This window comes from Asterias rubens, chromosome 8 (genome assembly GCF_902459465.1).
Source record: "Asterias rubens chromosome 8, eAstRub1.3, whole genome shotgun sequence".
Taxonomy (NCBI): Eukaryota; Metazoa; Echinodermata; class Asteroidea; order Forcipulatida; family Asteriidae; genus Asterias; species Asterias rubens.
Window position 1 is genome coordinate 15,072,223 of NC_047069.1, and position 16,410 is coordinate 15,088,632.

The following is a 16,410-nucleotide window of genomic DNA, read 5'->3' on the forward strand; positions in this document are numbered from 1 at the left end:
TTTGATATTCGCTGTACAAACCCATGCGAATGTACAATTTCCAATATCGAAAAGGAACTTTGATATTCGCTGTACAAACCCATGTGAATGTATAATGTCCAATATCGAAAAGGAACTTTGATATTCGCCGTACAAACCCATGTGAATATCCAATGTCCAATAACGAAAAAGAACTTTGATATCCACTGTACAAACCCATGTGAATATCCAATGTCCAATAACGAAAAGGAAATTTGATATCCACTGTACAAACCCATGTGAATATCCAATGTCCAATAACGAAAAGGAACGTTGATATCCACTGCACAAACCCATGTGAATATCCAATGTCCAATAACGAAAAGGAACTTTGATATTCGCTGTACAAACCCATGCGAATGTACAATTTCCAATATCGAAAAGGAACTTTGATATTCGCTGTACAAACCCATGTGAATGTATAATGTCCAATATCGAAAAGGAACTTTGATATTCGTTGTACAAACCCATGTGAATATCCAATGTCCAATAACGAAAAGGAACTTTGATATCCACTGTACAAACCCATGTGAATATCCTATGTCCAATAACGAAAAGGAAATTTGATATCCACTGTACAAACCCATGTGAATATCCAATGTCCAATAACGAAAAGGAAATTTGATATCCACTGTACAAACCCATGTGAATATCCAATGTCCAATAACGAAAAGGAACTTTGATATCCACTGTACAAACCCATGTGAATATCCAATGTCCAATAACGAAAAGGAACTTTGATATCCACTGTACAAACCCATGTGAATATCCAATGTCCACTAACGAAAAGGAACTTTGATATCCACTGTACAAACCCATGTGAATATCCAGTGTCCAATAACGAAAAGGAACTTTGATATCCACCGTACAAACCCATGTGAATGTACAATTTCCAATATCGAAAAGGAACTTTGATATTCGCTGTACAAACTGTGAATGTCCAATAACGAAAAGATTGTTCGATATTTCGCTCTACAAGCCTATGTGAATGCATAATGTCCAATATCGATAGAAGGTATACATTCACTGTCACCGTCAATGCATCATGCGTGCTTTTAAGGGGAGGTGGGCATACAAAAGGCAGATACAGCAATTTACAGGTTTGAAGCCAATTAATCTAAGCATTGATTGGTTCAAACACAAAATGGCTGATTGGCAACATTTCATTTAAGAAACGCGATGAATTTTATTGGCCTGAAAATGATTTTAAGATTGAAAGATTCGTTTCTTGTGACACGAGAAATCCATCAATTTAACACTCATATACATGTAGTACGAACTAGAACAACATGGATGTCATGAGAAGTTCTGGGGATCCTACCCGATAATTTCATGGCTATTTAAGTATTTTGGCACAATCGGTATTTATTGCATTGGTTCAATGCAAAGTTTGTCAAAAATCTTCCTTTTCCCAAAATTTTGAGGTTCCAAGTCCGTTGTCTTGGTAATTACGCTAATGAGTGTGTTGAATTTTCGCCAAGTTGGCGATTTTTCGTTTTCACGAAGTAGCACAGAAGTCGGTGCTACTTCGTGAAAACGGAATTGAGCGATTTTTGAGGTTTTGCGGTTTCACGAAGTAGCACCGCAATCTCGTTCTCAGAGTTTTACTATACACAAGTACAAACGCACGTACGAACGCGATCACAATAGAAACGACGTTGCATTCAAAATGGCGCCACTCCAGTCTTTCCGGGATGCCGGTTTGGTTGTCGTCGACAACTTAACATACAGCTTAAACAATGGGTGTAAGTATAATAATTTTAATTCGATTTATTTAATAAACTAGCGCTGATCATTTATAAAGCAATCTCATGTCTCAAGAATCCTGTATAATTCAAATAAAACCGGACAACAAAGCCGGCAGACAGTCAGACGGTAGACTAAGTTTTGGTTGTCGTGGACATGGTTGTAATTGTATGTAAACTTACATGTACACCGTACTAATTATCGGGCCTAATTATCACGTACTACTTCTAGTCCTACACAGTAGTACTACAATACAGAGTACAGACATCCAGAGAGAGCTATAGGCCTGATATTATGACCGTTGGGCCATGAGAATGCATGACTGGATTTATAATAATATTATCAGTATCACTGATGATAGTGATAAATAATTCCAATTGTAATACTATAATTATTAATACTATAATAATAATAGTCACACTGTGAATGTGACTGATAATAGTGGTGATACTATCACGATCAGTCTCATTCATGCAAGGGTAGGGCTAGGCTGTAGTACGTACTGTACTAGTACTAGTACTAGTAGTAGGCGTACTAGTAGTACTTGAAATTCTAGTACTCTTATAGTGGTATAAATCACTGACATTACTGCAAGGCCTTCTCCTCTCTGACTGTGATTATAAAGAGTAATTTGATTACGCCTGGCCTAAGTCGTTCATATTGACTCATCATGATGACTGTGCACAGTATTGTCATCAATGAGCCGTCTCCATTAATGTTGATGTGTTTTACATTGAGAAATGTTTATCAAATATCAGGTTTATGTTTACTAATTTGTTTATCCTATCTAGTTCATGTAGTCTGCATATACGTTGTCATTGGAATCCTGTTTGCATGCTTTAATATAATGTGTGACGGAATCACTCCCTTCACTTCTTCCTTGTGCTTTAATTTGCAGAATTTGGAATGATGTATTGAATTGTGCATCGGGGAATTCCAATATTTTATAAGATGTCAAGAAAACAGCAGTAAGTTGATTGTATTCTCTGAAATGTACAGCATATTACTTTGAAATAATGACATTCGTACATAATCTACCAATCTACATTTAAAAACAAATTCTAATTAAACATGCATGCCAGTATTTTGTGACATGGACAATCAGAATTTAGGAACTACATGTAGATGCCTTACTTTTGACTGCAATGGGGCACTAATGGCATTATAGGAGTACAACAATATTCCACAAACAAATCACACTTTTGAAGCAAATACTTTACATACTTTTACAGTTTAAAAGATCTATGATCAATCTCAACCTTTGAATTAGGACATACTGCTTTATAAAACGTCTCATTGCTTCTTTACCACACTATTTGTATGGTTTGACCCCAGTCTTCATATAATAGGGTGCCACCTTGCAGTCAAAAATAAGTCATGGTGATATTTGAAGTTAACATACATCTGGGTTGAAGATGCAAATTTAATATGTAGAAAATACCTGTGAGGAACAAGTTTTATTGTAAGGCTCATATTAATTTTCTGTTCACCGGTAACGTCATATATTTTGAAGGCTTTAAATTGAATAGACATTTAAAAAACGAATAACTCAACAAAAGTAATGATCTAGAGATTATCACTTGTGACTATAATGGTCAAGGTTTAGGATCTATGTGAATTGACACAGATAAGCACGTTTTGCATAAACTGATTTCAGGGGGGAGGGGTGCTAAAGGTCAATGCAACACAACATCCTACCCAAAATTATATACAAAAACAGTTGCTAGACAAGTTTACATCTTGTTTTCAAAGGACAGGTTCACCTGTGCATTCATGTCTGTCTAATGTTTTAATACAGATTTATCTTTTTTACAGATTGGATCCCCAAACTGATCTTTTGGTGGAATGGAAGGATGGAACTAAACATGTGGTCAAGATACAGGACATCATCCTAGTGAGCAGAAAGCTTGAAAAGGGGTGCAAAATATCAATGAAATGGGGACAGCAGACATGGGAAGGACGGGTGCTAGATGTTGAAGGCAACACCGATAGTGATGATGATTCGGATTCCGATATTCCTCTTGCTCAGCTAAAAGCAAACAACCAAACCAAAGCTCAAGGTAAGCACCCTACTGTACTTTCATGTTATTAAAAAACTGAGAATACTGAAATTTCATAAAATTATTTTTGTCTCTCTCTTAATTTGCATGGCAGTAATGTCATGAATACACTTACATGTTTAAAACTCATTTATTATCAAACTACACCCTCAAAGTTGGTTAAAGTTTTAAGTACATGTAACAAACATTTCAGGTGGACGTGTAAACAAACTTGCATCAGACGCCTAATCAAATATAATTTCCATATATAGACAAATCAATCAATCGTAAAACTAAACAAAATACATTTTCATTACTGATTTTACGTACTAATGTCAGACATATAATAATATGATAACTGTCCATTATCATTTTATGTTTTTGTATTTTATCTTACATTAGATACGTATGGCTCATCACAGATGCCTGCAAGATGTGACGATTTTTTCTGCAGCGGAGAGGTCTGGGCAGCTTGTAACAAATGTTTGTGTTTCCTTTGCTATGACCATTTTCTGGGCATGGTTTGCAGTATCGAACTTTAAATTCAGAGCTTTTTGATAGTTCATCTACATCTTTCACAGAGTTGCTGTTAACTGGACATGATGAGTATGTAGCCACTCTTCCTTCATCATCCAGCTACCCTAGTTCCAGTCGTACTCCTTCAACTTTGTCTGTGGGTGGATGTGCCCCCTTTGCAGCTGGACATGACGGTCTTACATCTCTGTCTTCAAATAGCAGTGTGCCTGCTACACGACCCCCTCCTTCAACTTTGTCTGTGGGTGGATGTGCCCCCTTAGCTGGACATGACGGTCTTACATCTCTGTCTTCAAATAGCAGTGTCCCTTCTACACAACTCCCTCCTTCAACTTTGTCTGTGGGTGGATGTGCCCCCTTAATAGCTGGACATGACGGTGGTCTTACATCTCTGTCTTCAAATAGCAGTGTGCCTTCTACACAACTCCCTCCTTCAACTTTGTCTGTGGGTGGATGTGCCCCCTTAGCTGGACATGACGGTCTTACATCTCTGTCTTCAAATAGCAGTGTGCCTTCTACACAACTCCCTCCTTAAACTTTGTCTGTGGGTGGATGTACCCCCTTTACAACAGGACATGACGGTCGTACATCTCTGTCTTCAAATAGCAGTGTGCCTGCTACACGACCCCCTCCTTCAACTTTGTCTGTGGGTGGATGTGCCCCCTTAGCTGGACATGATGGTCTTACATATCTGTCTTCAAATAGCAGTGTGCCTGCTACACGACTCCCTCCTTCAACTTTGTCTGTGGGTGGATGTGCCCCCTTTGCAGCTGGACATGAGCATTTAGCTTCTCTTCCTTCGTCGTCCAGCTTGCCTAGTTCACAAGCTTCATGGTATGATGCACACAGTGAACAATATGATGTGCAGCCAGATGATTTTAGAGTTGATGGTGAGTCAAGACCACTCTCTCCAAATGTTGTTAAAACACCCAAAAGCAAAAATTTGGCAGTTAAGCACAACAGAAACAGAGGAAACGCCTACATAATGGAAAAATCAAACAAATGTGTACCGTCAAAACATGGACAATTAGGAGAGAGTAACTGCTGCTTTTGCAAGTTCCAAGGTCGAGATTGCCCTAAGATTTCTACGGAACAACGTCACCAAATCAGGGAAGCCTATTACAACATGGCAGATTTGCAGAAACAACGTGAGTGGATAATAAGACACGTAGTTGTGAACCAGGTTTCAGATTTAAAGCGCAATTATTCCTACTATCTGCCACAGATAACCAATGGGGGCCAGAAATGGAAGGTATGTCGTCAGATGTTTACAAGTACAATTGGTGTTTCTGTTTGTCAAGTCCGCACTGCTTTGAGTAAGATTGACCTGTTTGATGTACTAGAAGGAGAGAAATGTGGTGGACGACAAATGGTTGAAAAGGACCAAACGAAGAGAGAGCAGGTAAAAGCTCATATCAATAAATTTCCGCGAATGGAGTCACATTACTGTAGGGCCAATTCAAAATGCCAGTACATGTATCTTTCACCTGACCTTAACTTTTCAATAATGTATCAGATGTATCAGAAAGATCACCCAAATGGAGCATCCATGACCTTCTATAAGAAGGTTTTCAAGTCATTCAACCTGAAATTTCACCACGCCAAAAAAGATATGTGTGGCTTATGTGAAACGTTTCACCATGCAAGTGCTGAACATAAGAAGGAACTGCAACAGCAATACGACAGACATGTGCTGGAGAAAGAAAAATCTCGTGAATTGAAAAATATTGCCAAAGAAAAAGCCACCATTGATAACAAATACCATGCTGCTGTCTTTGACCTTCAACAGGTGATATACCTGCCAAAGTCTGATCGTTCGGAGCTTTTCTATAAGCGTCGACTTTCATGCTTCAACTTCACAATATTTGAGTTAGCAAAAAGACGGTTTTTGCTTTGAAGGTCGCACAGGACGTGGGTCTTGTGAAATAGCATCCTTTCTTCATCGGTACCTTTCTACAGTTGATGAACAAGGTTGTGAGACAGTGGAGTTGTATTCTGACGGTTGCATTGGGCAAAACAAAAACTCAATTATCCCGGCAATGATTTTGTATTTTGTTGAACGTTCAATATCTGTTCAACAAGGAACATTGAATTTCTTTGAAACAAACCACGGTCAGTCAGAAGGTGATGCAATGCACAGTACCATTGAGAGGCAAATGAGGCAGATTGGTGAAATGTTTGTGCCCTCACAACTAGTAACACTCGTCAAGATGGCCCGTAAGAATCCAAGACCATATCGTGTAACTTCAGTAGAGTCATCAGATTGGACTGGAAGACATATAGCCAAAGTCGGGGGTTATTGTGTGTGCGGTCTTCAGAAGCTGGCACTAAGGTTGACTGGAAGAAGTTCATGCAGATCAGAGTGAACAAAAAATATTTAAACACGATACAGTTCAAGTATTCACATGATGACGATGACTTTGAAATACTCAGAATCGATGGCAGGCGTCGACACTCTACTGATCAAGCCCAGCTTGCAGAACCACTACAATGTTACCCTTTAGGTGCTCATAGTATTCCAAAGGCAAAGTATGATGACTTGATTAGCCTGTGCACCGGACAGACTCCTGTAATTTCCCACCCCGACTATCAGGCCTTTTACAGGCAGCTCAGTCACTGAAATTGTGCAAATTAATTATGTAATTTTCAATAGGAACTTTCAGCATGCCTTGTTGAAGTGGTTGTCTAGATGAAATAGGACAAATTGCCACAAAGTAAAACATAACATAAACCAAATTCTCAGAATAATTTAGGCTGGTAAGCATTCGACTTCATGTTGTGTAAGGTTGTCTTTAACTGGGAGTGTATAACCCTTGCTCAACCAATCTAGATTGTCAGGATTTCTACTGATAACTTTGATAGTAGACTTATTGAGCTTCTTTAGTACTGAAGTATTTAGTAATGATGATTACATGAGAACGAGGCTGTTTACTTCTTTTGGATGTTGTAATTTCAAGAGTAAACAGATATTTGTTGAATAATTTAATTATTTAAAGCTGACAAGTTTTGGTTTGTTAATTAATACTAATGTAACCCTGGGTTCGCCAACAAAAATAGCGGGAACCGAAAATAAATTTACAACTCCCTTTTTGAAATAAAACCAAGTTTAGAGAATTCGAGATATGATGCACAATAACAGAAACTCTGATTTATTTGAACGATAAATCACCAATAAAAGAAATGCAGAATATAAACTTTACAATTAGAGGATCCTGTAATATTTAAATAATACAATAAATGATGGATGAACGGGTGCCAAATCTAAAATAGATCCTAAACTGTGGTTCGCGTCCTACGGGCGAGGTCCAAACATCAGTTGGGAGACGATCCAGTTCCTCTTATCGCGGAAGAACACCTTACGTGTCGGTTTACATGCACGTCTTCTTCCAATAAGCTCGCAAGAATGTTAAAAACTTGCGATAGGTCACAGATGAAATGGACGGAAGTTATCTAGAGGGCCAGTCAATCTTCCTCATCACCACATTCCGTCTTCTGTACCTATTATAGAGAGCGATAATGGTCCATGCCATATTACAATACAATCCTCTCAAGGAATATAAAATATCCAGTCAGCTAACTGATGGAACGCTCGGGAAATACAGTATATATCAAATACTTGTTAAAAGCTCCACAAGCCAATAAGTTAAATAAAGATAAGCCAATATACTTTTGGCTATCTGCCTACAAGGAGAAAATTACTCTCTCATGTAGCATATCAAAATTATCATCTGTCTCATTAAGACAGCTTAGCAAACTTAAAATCGTCCAAGCTTAAATGAGCTAAGAGTTTTACATCAAACAGCACATTGTCTAAAATCTTAGCAAGTGCAAAATACATAAATAAGGTATGAAGTACCCTTGGGTACAAAAGCAAAATCTGGCTTTCTGCAAAAACTCTATCACTAGACAACACTTTGTGTCTTTAAGTCTTATGCAGGATTGCCATTAAAATATAAAGTATATACATGTACATTGTAAAACTTAAAACACAGCAGACCTAACATATATCTTGATAGTATTTAGAACCAATCCAAATAATGAGGACTGCACAAATAGCATGACTTGCCACAATACATCAACTGAATCAGCTGGTGGTAAATATCATGACTATTCTGTTAGTTCTTATCAAGAATACAAAATGAGAAATCGGCAAAAGCAAATACATGTAGGTCTCTCCTCAATAAACAAAAAGTTGCAACAAACTCTTTTAAAGAACTTAAAACATACATGCCTAAAAGCATAAAGATCTGTTTCTCAAATTCAGAAAAATAGCATGATAGATCTTTCATCATGGAATTAAATATAAAACAAAAGTGCTTCAGAGAATTCAAGGAAATACATTTAATAAAAATGAAAGTTTAAAGGTTGTCTGTGAAATTCAAAAATCATAAATCAAATTCTAACTTCAACAGAGACCTTACTGGAAACATCCAAATAACAAGTTACAAATATTACTTAAATACTAAAACTCACCTATTATAGAGAGCCAACATTCATTTAAAAGTAGAAGTTGTCTTCACTCCAGAATAAGAAAGTTGCTTGGAGAAATGATTTAACAAGCACTTGAAGAAAGGATAGTCGTAGAGGCATGTGCGGACACACATCCAGCTGGAGCGATGGCAAATGGTGGAGTGCTTGGTCTGACCAGAATTTTGGGCCAAGCCAGCCCTCCGACCATGCCTCAGCTTAGGTCAGCTTAGGTCTACTCTCATTGGATGGTTTGAAAAATATCACTTATGGCTCTAAAGTTGATTGGTCCATTTGAAATAGAGGGAGTGAAGTAAAGATAAATCTTTACGACTTCACAGCTTGGGTTCGTGGTCATGGATTAAAGAAAAAGGTACTGGCCATTCCCAGAAGTAAACAAAAGGTGTATCTCCACTTCCTCCAAGAAGGTAGAGATTACAAGCATAGTTGAATAGATAGGTGAAGATCAAAGAGCATGAGTTAAAACACTAGTTGAATAGCATGGCACCAGCTGAATAGCCTGGCTGGTAAACACAGTAAACAAAGGGACACCATGACTAGAGAAAATGCACAACCATGGCAAATTGAAAATGCACATGTGGAATAAACACATGAGCAATGAAAAAAAGGAAATCAAAATTACACAATGAAATAAAGATCATATTTTGTAAAACACAAAATATACTGTAACCTGAGACCTCATTTGGGTCAGGGTTACACTAATAATAGTAAGAATGAATTGATTTAATTGATCAAATCGATGTAATTGTTTGCATATTTACAGTTAAAATCAAGACAGACTTATTAATTATTGCAGAACTCCAGAGACTACATGAATGGTCTGTGTAAACTTTCTAAATGACAAAATATTACAGAAACTCTGTTGCTGTTTTAGGTGACTCCTTAGGCTTTAATTTCCTAAATAGCGTGAGGAATGTCTCATACTTGTTTGGCGAGGGTTAACTAAATGTACTATTTGTAAGACACAGATACTTACCTTGGTGTGCATAATTGAATAGCTATGCTAAGCCTTGAAAAGTAATAAGAATACAATTCTGTAATTGGACATTTCGTTTGCAGGGTACATGTATATTATGTCGACAAGGTTGTGTGCAACTCTTATGATGTGACATGACTAGTTTTCGAAGTGCAATTAAGTGAATCATCTGGGCCCAATTTCATGGCTCTGCTTACCGCGGATTTCTGCGCTTACATATCATAGAAATGTGCTAAAAGGGCTCCGTAAGAGCAGAATTCCGCGGAAAGCAGAGCCATGAAATTTTGCCCAGTTATGAATTTGTATGTGCATTTTTCAGTGAGTCTGAAAGGAAAATAATTTGTTCAACATTTCTTTTATGAACTGAGAATGATTTAAAAAATACCAAACAATGTTTCTATACACACTTATCATGGTGCTGCCATCTTGTGTCTTCCTTTCAAATTACTGTACCCAAACTGACACGGGAAGTATAATACTCTGGTTCATTTCTATGAAACAATTTGAACTATGAATGTTGTTGTGTATACAGGGAACTTGGCAACGATGGCTGCGGTATGATGAAGGTCTATAGACCTTTCTTTTGTTGATAAACAAACCGCGCTGGTTGGCATGGAAGGCCAAATGTTAGCAAAACACTCAATCGTGTTAACAGATGTTTCAACAAAATTCAACATTTCCTACAAACTTTCAATTCAGTAAAGTACCTCTCATGATTGGTTGCTTTGTGTCCAACAAATTCAACACTATTTTTGAATATTTGTGTAACATTGTTAAAGGCTGTGGCTATCTTTTTTCGTTTTGCAATTATGGCTTTCCATAGTTTTTCAATCACGTTTGGCAAAAACTCGGGCGGTGACGCTGCAAAAGAAAGGTTTATACACGAAACTTGACAATCGTTCCTCAGTGTCATCATGTTTATTTTACCATATTCAATGAATTATTTAATGAAATTTTTAAATATTAAATATCAATTGTTTAAATTTACGAATGAATTACGAAATTGTATTTATATCGATCAAATTGTTAATATGTTTAAATTTACGAATGAATTACAAATTTATATTTATATCGATCAAATTGTTAATAAAAACATCTCAGCGTTCATCATTTTGTCCAACGGATTTTTAATTTTATAAAAGTTGATATTTTTATGTGGGGTTTTTGAGGGGTGGGGCGGCGTTGTTATGGGGAAAAGCAAATTCTCCTAAACCCATTTCACAACGTTTATAAAAACACTTTTGTTTAGGAAAGAGTTCTCAAATATTAATAACACATGTGGTGCCATACTGGGGGAATATAGGCCCTAATAGTTAATGATTTTGTGGTAGTTTTGCGCAACCGTACTTATAGTTTTGGGTTAGATTGCGTGTGTGTGCATGCGCGCACATACGTATTTTGTGTGGATTTTGTTTTCACGAAGTAGCACTGCAGTTGTGCGGCGCGCACAACACGTATTTCGTGTTGATTTTGTTTTCACGAAGTATACGCACCTTCATAGTTTAATAGCTTAATTATTAATTAATCCATCAAGAAGAAAACAATACATTTACATTATTCAGATATAGTTCTATGACGACGTACATTTTGTTATACCGTGCCCGCTTGTTATTTGCAAGATAAATGCATTTCAAACTTAAACACGCGTTATCTTCAGAACACATTTTTGGACTGTGGAAAGGTGCGTGCTACTAACGACTTATAGAATGACTAAGGCACTGATTTTCTTTATCCCTTTTGACGAGACTTGTGTCCGACCGAGTCACACACACACAGACAAACTCAGGTTTTACCATATCCATGGTAAAGAGGCACACACAAAGGACGGGTTCATTTCTACAAGAAAAGGGGCACAAAGGCAATGGCCTCCGCAATCACGCATGTACATGGTGGTAAGAGCATTTTCAAATGGACTAGTTTTGTTTAAAGGCAAATTATCAATTTGTTTTGGGGAACTATAATATATGTTATAAAAACTACGTGGAAACTTAATTTCGAAAAGGTAAAAGGTGACTACTTATTTTAATGGGATTTGCACAGGTTGATTTTATGGTGTATTTGTTAAGAACATTAGTGGAAAATATTCTTTTTGCTATATTATTTATTTACTTGTTGTCTGAATCGGGTGTTGGAACCTAGAGGATGAAGATAAATTCAAGCCCTCACCAAGGCCATTGTAATCCAGTAGAATTCGACAGACAAAAGAATATGACCTTGTGTAGTCACCATATAATCCGAAAATGGATAACAAGAAAATGCCCAAAATGGTATGGAGGACGGAAAGTGGACATCTGCTTTTCTGGTATCAGAAATGCAGAAAAGCAGATTTTATGGTTATTTCACATGAGTTTTTTTCTCCTTTTCTACTTTTCTGCTACCAGAAAAGCAGATTGAACGTTTTGTGAAAATGCATTTTCTACGTTTCTACTTTTCTGTTACCTGAAAAGCAGGTTTTACCTTTTCTCCTAATGCTGGCGGACGAAAAGTGGCCATGTGCATGTCTGCTACCAGAATAGTAGAAAAGCAGATTTAACGTTTTGTGAAAATGCCATTTTCTGTTTCTTTGCTTTTCTGTCACCTGAAAAGCAGATTTTACTCTGGCGGACGAAAAGTGGCCATTTGCTTTTCTGCTATCAGAATAGTAGAAAAGCAGATTTAACGTTTTGTGAAAATGCAATTTTCTATTTCTCTGCTTTTCAGCCACCTGAAAAGCAGATTTTACTTGGGCGGCCGAAAAGTGGCCATCTCCTTTCAGATACCGGAAAATCATATTTTACCTATAGGTGGCCGAAAAGTGGCCATTTGCTTTTTTCGTTCAAAGGACCGCCCGTGAATGTTTCAGTTTATTGAACAAGTCCAAACGTGTCACTGTTTCATTTGACTCGGGAAACTGTATGACTGACCGTGTTTTTGGTCTTCGAAATGCTAATTAAGATGGTTACCTTTCATATTTTTAAACAAGATAAATGCAAAATGTATTCAAGAAATTATTGGGAACGAACTTTCAGGAAAAGCACATTATTTTCTCTGATACGCCTATGATTTGTACTGCTGATTTACGGATGCTGTAAATCAACCGTTTTTAGTATGAGCAAGATATGATGAACGATTTTATGTTTCGTTAAACAATATCCGTGAAATAAATTTCACTGCAATTGTCATAATTGCTGTCTGGCAAACCAACGTCAATTAAAGGCAATGGTTACGCAAAGTTCCTGTATACTTGCGTCGTTATGGTTCAACATTGGCAGCAATATCCAAGCGCGTGGCACATCACATCTAGAGTACATACTTATGTGGTACACGTAATGTACTGCATCAGTCAGCTAATTGCCAAATTACCGTGACACTGTTTACGCTTAATTCGTCGCGGCTAAAACGTTTATCAGAACCTTTAAAGAACTGGACACTTTTGGTAATTACTCAAAATAATTGCATAACAACTTACTTGGTAACGAGCAATGGAGTTGTTGATAGTATAATATTGTGAGAAACGGCTCCCTCTGAAGTAACGTAGTTTTTGAGAAAGAGGGGTTCACACCCAAATTAAAATACTTCAGGCCTTTTATTGTGTAGGCCTATCTGAGAACACACAAATTTGTGCAACAAGAGTGTTTTTCTTTCATTATTCTCTTGCAATTTCAATGACCATTTAAGCCCCAAAATTCAGACTTTTTATTTTATGGAAAGTGAGAATACTGATCTTTGACAAATTACCAAACGTGTCCACTGCCTTTAATTTGTAACGTTGAGTGTCACTCACAACCAAACTGCTACATTATCGCGAGTTTGTCTGACCTGAACTAAGTGGTTAGGAACGCTTTATTTCGTCACTGCTAAAACGTTTACAGGGCCGTGTAACGAGCAATGAGGAGTGTCAATAAATTCAAACCGACGGTTCTCAAATGAGTTGCCTCAAAAATCAACAATAAGCAAATAAATAATATCTAATTTACAATAATTTTTAAAGAATAGCTTTTAAAATAACAGAGTACATTTAAATTTCTAAGTAATGCTTTATCACAAGCAAAAAACTGGCAATATTGTACAATGTATATTTTCCAATCAATTATTCATTTAACTGTTTGACGACGTAACGAATACACACACATTGTACTCGCCCAAAAAACTATTGACCTGATTGCATAATTATTTTTCACATCCAAACTTGAAAGTGATGTTAAAATAAACATCATCAAGTGCATATTTGAAATCCCGCTTAAAACACTAACAGCTGACTGAAAATTACAGCAGGTTTTTTGCCAAATATTTATAGGCCTACTTGATTTCCTATTATTTCATAACCAAATGATCTTAAAACTACACAGGCTTGTGAGTTTGTCCAAACTCCCTTGGACTCCAAACTCACTCGGTGGCTACTTAAAAGTCCTAGGCCTACATTACCTCGTTTTCTAAAGCAACTACGAGATCAAAATGCAGTATAATACTTACCGTAGTAGATGAGCTCGTATTGGACGCAAATAACCTTGTGATGTCGCAAAGAACCTTGTTATGTCTTCACAAATGTCTTCACACCTATTAGAATGTCTTCACTGTTTTCATTAAATTAAGACGGGCTATAATTTCAGTCTATACACCGTACACGTTGCTTGCCCTGCTATCTGGTGAGAATGAATGAGTAAGGGGTTTGTGTTATATATACTGTCGGAGGCAGAGGCAGTGCACACACACCTGAATCCATCACTTTCTACAGTCAGTATCAAGAAGGGGCGGGCCGCTACAAAATGACAAAGATCTACTTGGATGTTATATAAAACAAATAATGATTGTTTTTCATTCGTGCAATGGTAAGAATATTTGTATTCGTTGAAAGAAGGAATGTTCTATTCAACTCAGCCCCGCCTCGTTGAATAGAACATCCCATCTTTCACTCATAAACATATTTGTACCATTGCACTCATAAACATTCATTATATAACACTGGTAGTGTTTGGTAACACTCTTTGCCTTGGGGATGTCGCGTATCTTAAAAATGTGTCCATGAATAAATTCCCATCGGCGTGGTCCTTTGGAAGACTTTCATAATAATAATAATTGTACTCATATAACGCCTAATAGCTTAAGGAGAAAGTCTCTCAGCTCAGAAGACAAAAGAGCAAAAAGACTACCTTCCACCAAACAGTGCTGCAAAAGCAGTTATTAAAAAGCAGGACAGTTCGTTTCAGAAGGGAGTTGAGTCTCCCGGATTCCGAAAATCTACTCCGCGGTAATAGAATATAAAGCAAGATAGTTCTCCAAAGAGAACACAATCTACCTAGCAAGTAGATATACACATGGTGTTACCGTAAACCAAATTGATACCTCACCACCATGTAATGCCTTTTAATCCCGTATTAGGAAAAACTACATATGATTTGAGAAGAGTTTTGAAATGTTTAAAGACATTGAACACTATTGGTAAAATTGGTAAAATTTTCAAAGACAATGGCTTCACAGTTGGTGTATCTCAACATATTATGCATAAAATAACTAACCTGTGAAAATTTGAGCTCAACCGGTCATCAAAGTTGCGAGATAGCAATGAAAGAAGAAAACACCCTTGTCACACGATGTTGTGTGTTTAGATAGTTGATTTCGAGACCTCGAGTTCTAAATCTGAGGTCTCGAAATCAAATTCTTGGAAAATTACTTCTTTCTCAAAAACTATGGCACTTCAGAGGGAGCCGTTTCTCACAATGTTTTATACCATCAACCTCTCCCCATTACTCGTCACCAAGAAAGGTTTTTTGCAATAATTATTTTGAGACCAATAGTGTCCACTGCCTTTAAACGATGGCAGCTTGTTCTGTAAAGAGGAGAGGTTTGACTTTAGGTCTCATACCGCTACCAGCCTGATACATCATAGAGGCAATGTATAGGCAACTTTGTTTCCACGCTCCTCCCTCTGTCCCTCTTTAAAATTTTAAAATGACATCTTGTCCCTCAAGGAAGTATACTGCCCCCAACAAGAATTATCAGATCTGTTAGTATTACTACCAAAGATTGTTGACATATTATTATTTGCGTCGTAGCATGGCAAGAAAATGCATACAACTTGCTGGTACAATAATTGATTGCAAGATGGAATCTCGATGATGATGATGAAAGATGACGACAAAGTGATGGTGATTTTCGAAAAAACAAAGTGATAACACAATATTGAAAAACATGTGTTTGCCATCGACCTAGCTCCCCCCCCCCCCACCCTCCCAATGAAAATTTCTGGTGTGAGAAAAGGTCTTCTATATTGAATGTACCGCTTTAAGTCGAGTGCTAGTTATTTTCAATGGCAGCAGTTCCATTCTACAACAATCGACAAGACGGACTCGTGACCTGGAACCATAATGCATGTGTTGATCTTGGTTCTCACTGGACCGCGAGAGAAGACCCACCATTTTGAGCTAGTCAGAACAACCTCGTTGCTTCGCGAGGCTTCTGTGGTCCCTTCAACTTGAAGAGCATCACACAAGTTTCTCAAGTTGTTCGTTTGTCAGGATCTTGGAAAAAACTATTTTCATAAACTTTGCTGCGATTTACACGCAATTTGTTCGATTAAAATGTAGATTATCACTAGATTTAAAGTGTCTTTGAGCAGCCTGTTTTAGGGTC

The 16,410-nt window shown here is 37.3% G+C and overlaps 1 protein-coding gene across 1 annotated transcript; it reads left to right on the forward strand.

Annotated features, from left to right (window-relative positions):
* The first annotated feature begins 1,683 nt into the window (after window positions 1-1,683).
* Window positions 1,684-4,345, forward strand: LOC117294008. The gene is made up of 4 exons (XM_033776523.1): window positions 1,684-1,763; window positions 2,663-2,732; window positions 3,580-3,824; window positions 4,206-4,345. The coding sequence occupies exons 2-4, from the start codon at window positions 2,716-2,718 to the stop codon at window positions 4,343-4,345; spliced, it is 402 nt and encodes a 133-aa protein (XP_033632414.1). The 5' UTR covers window positions 1,684-1,763; window positions 2,663-2,715.
* The last annotated feature ends 12,065 nt before the right edge of the window (window positions 4,346-16,410 follow it).

What these genes read in the sequence shown, in the direction of transcription:
- LOC117294008 (XM_033776523.1), top strand. An exon ending in CAACCAAACCAAAGCTCAAG is followed by an intron (nt 3,825 to 4,205) that starts GTAAGCACCCTA and finishes ATCTTACATTAG; the next exon opens with ATACGTATGGCTCATCACAG.